The sequence below is a fragment of the Terrapene carolina genome, unplaced genomic scaffold, assembly GCF_002925995.2.
Source record: "Terrapene carolina triunguis isolate 2854851 unplaced genomic scaffold, T_m_triunguis-2.0 Scaffold68, whole genome shotgun sequence".
Classification (NCBI taxonomy): Eukaryota; Metazoa; Chordata; order Testudines; family Emydidae; genus Terrapene; species Terrapene triunguis.
In genome coordinates, this window is record NW_020664419.1 from 32,961,292 (window position 1) to 32,963,893 (window position 2,602).

The window sequence follows — 2,602 nt, forward strand, 5'->3', positions numbered from 1 at the left end:
TGGCTCTGGTTGCATCATTGCCCCGATCATATAGCTCTGTTGCATCGCCCTCTTTGCCTGGCTTTCCCTGGGTGCCGGTGCGTGCTCTCCAGCGCAGAGCTGCGGAGCATGCCCGGGATAACTTCCGGGCGGCAGACCGCAGTCTCAGTAGGAACAGCATCTCCTGCGAGCTAAAGATGGTGCCACTGCTGCACGCCCGCCCGCCGCCCCACTTGCTCTGGTCCCTGGCTGCGGCTCCCATCTGCAGGGGCTGTTCTCATTGTCGGTGTCACCCTGTAGGCTGGGCCTCCAGAGAGTCAGGCACAGGCGAAGCTCGGCCACCGCCCGGGGAGCCTGGGGCGGCGTGAACCCGCCTGCAGCTGCTTATGCAACACATCATCGATAACCACCCGGACATGGCTACTGCTCTGCTGGCGGGCGAGAAGCTGAAGGAGCTGATCCTGCCCGGGCAGCAGGACGACAAGACCGGTTCGCTGGCGGCGCTGCTGGTGCAGCTCAAGCTAGAGCTGCCCTTCGACCGCGTGGTCACCATCGGCACCGTCCTCATCCCCATTCTGCTCGTCACCCTGGTCTTCACCAAGAACTTCGCCGGTAAGGGCAGCAGGGCGCCCACCCCCAGCATGCCCCCGCTCGGCACTTGACCCCACCCGGGGAAGGGGGTAGCTAGAGCGCAGGTGGGAGAACCCGGGAGGGAAGGGGCAGCAGATGGCGCGATCATTGTGCGGCTTTCTCTGTGGGTAGCGGGCCTACAGATTGGTAGCTCTCTGCGGACAGATAAAGCTCTACAGGGGAACAAGTAGGGTTGCCAACGCTCCAGGATTATTCTGAACTCTCCAAGAATTAAAGATTCTGTGAGGTGGTGAAACCTCCAGGAATACTTCCAACCAAACTTGGCAACCCCAAGGGAGAAAGATGCAGGGCCAGTTCTGCTCTCCCTATTCCTGCAGCTTGCTTTAAACCAATAGGACTGCAAGCCGACCCTGTGTTTGCAAGGCAGTGATTTCTTCTGATCAGTTACTCCTCTGATCTCTGGGGAACTTGCTGGGGCTGAAGGGAGTTTACTCCGCCATTGCTATGATGCTGCAGGTGGATGCACTTGTGAAAATGAGCTGTGGCAGCCACTTGAGTATGTTTGTTTATTAAACAGAAGCTATGCTGATCTACCAACAATGATTTTTAAACATATCTTGTATTATACAAATTTACTAGTGGATTGTGTGCATGTTTAACTGCACTGTTAGGTGAACAGTAGTAATTTTATAGATATAGACTACATCCATATTGTGGTAGGCCCAATTGCAATTATGAACATAACTATTTGCCTACTAGGTTGTTACTGTCTATTGTGAAAATCTGTATTCAGACACTTGTAAACATTATATTTTCAACTAGATTGACCATAGCATCCCCTTCAAAGCCTTTATGGTCTATGAAATCAATCCTTCATATTGAACTTCAAAAACTAGGGACCCATAAATTGTTATGGGTCTTTTGAAATAATTAGTTTCTCAAGTAAACATATCTTAGGTTGTGAAATGTGGACTTGATGAATGGAGCTCTTAAGCTTTTATTGTATTAATCTGACCACTGCACAAGTGATCTAAGGCTGCTTACTAAAAAGCAATGTTAAATTTGTGTTTAAAAAATGTGGGAACTGATTGTGCAGTCTGCAGCTAGTAGCATTAGTAGATAGTGTTGACTTCAGTAGGAGTTTTGTCAGGCAAGCATGACAGAATCAAGCCCTTATTGTGTATGCATTGGGGCTGACTTTTACAACTCTGTATCCTATTTGGTTCTATTTTTAAATATTCATAAACCATATGAAGGATTAACTGTTTGACAAATTATTTTGTTTAAATGGAAGACATTTTAATGTTACAAATTAAAGCAATTTTAAACCAGTTACTTTTTAAAAAAAACTTATAGCTCAAGATTTTTATACATGAATAGTGATATTTAGTGCCTCAGTTTTTGGATGCCCAACCTGAGACACCTTGAAGGGGCCTCATTTTCAGAAAGTGCTGAGTGCTAATGTGGTGAAAATTAGCCCCTTGTAAGGTCATTCATATTGAGAATGCAAAATCACTAGTGATTTTTGAAAATCATCACCACAGAATTTAAGGGCTTTAGACTCTCTCTCTCTTCCTCTGCTTGGTGTGGAGGGAAGCAAACTAGGGCAGAACCTCAACTAGCCCTGTAGAAGGGGGAACCCTACCTGTAGCATGCTCCTCCTGTACTGCAAGTGCCCTTCTGTGTGACATCTGCAGGCTTTGTGGGTCTTAGAGGTAACCTTCTGAGGAAGGGGAAGGAGTTTGATAACTTCCCTCTGGATAATGTGGATTTCCCAGTAGAAATCTATCCATGACTTAACTGATGAAAGGAGCAGTAACTTACCTCCATGTCTACAATCCTTTCAGAGAAAGAGTTCCAAAGGGAACCATGTGATTAAGGGAGGGGAGGCTGAGAGATTCTCAGGCTGGATGTCACTCTGCAAGGAGAAGCAAATAAGTGCATGTGAATCTAGTGGAGCTGCTGATTTTACTGACATAAATCCTTCATTTTCCCTTTTGGCTTAAACTGCACTCCCTGCAGGGGAAAATCT

At 47.0% G+C, this 2,602-nt stretch overlaps 1 protein-coding gene across 1 annotated transcript in view; it reads left to right on the plus strand.

The window, feature by feature from the left end:
• Positions 1-365: 365 nt before the first annotated feature.
• PANX2 (pannexin 2) overlaps positions 366-2,602 on the plus strand; it is a 22,347-nt gene continuing 20,110 nt past the window's right edge. The window contains exon 1 of the mRNA XM_024201250.1: positions 366-591. Within this exon, the coding sequence (XP_024057018.1) occupies positions 366-591 (226 nt within the window). The remainder of the gene's footprint in view (positions 592-2,602) is intronic.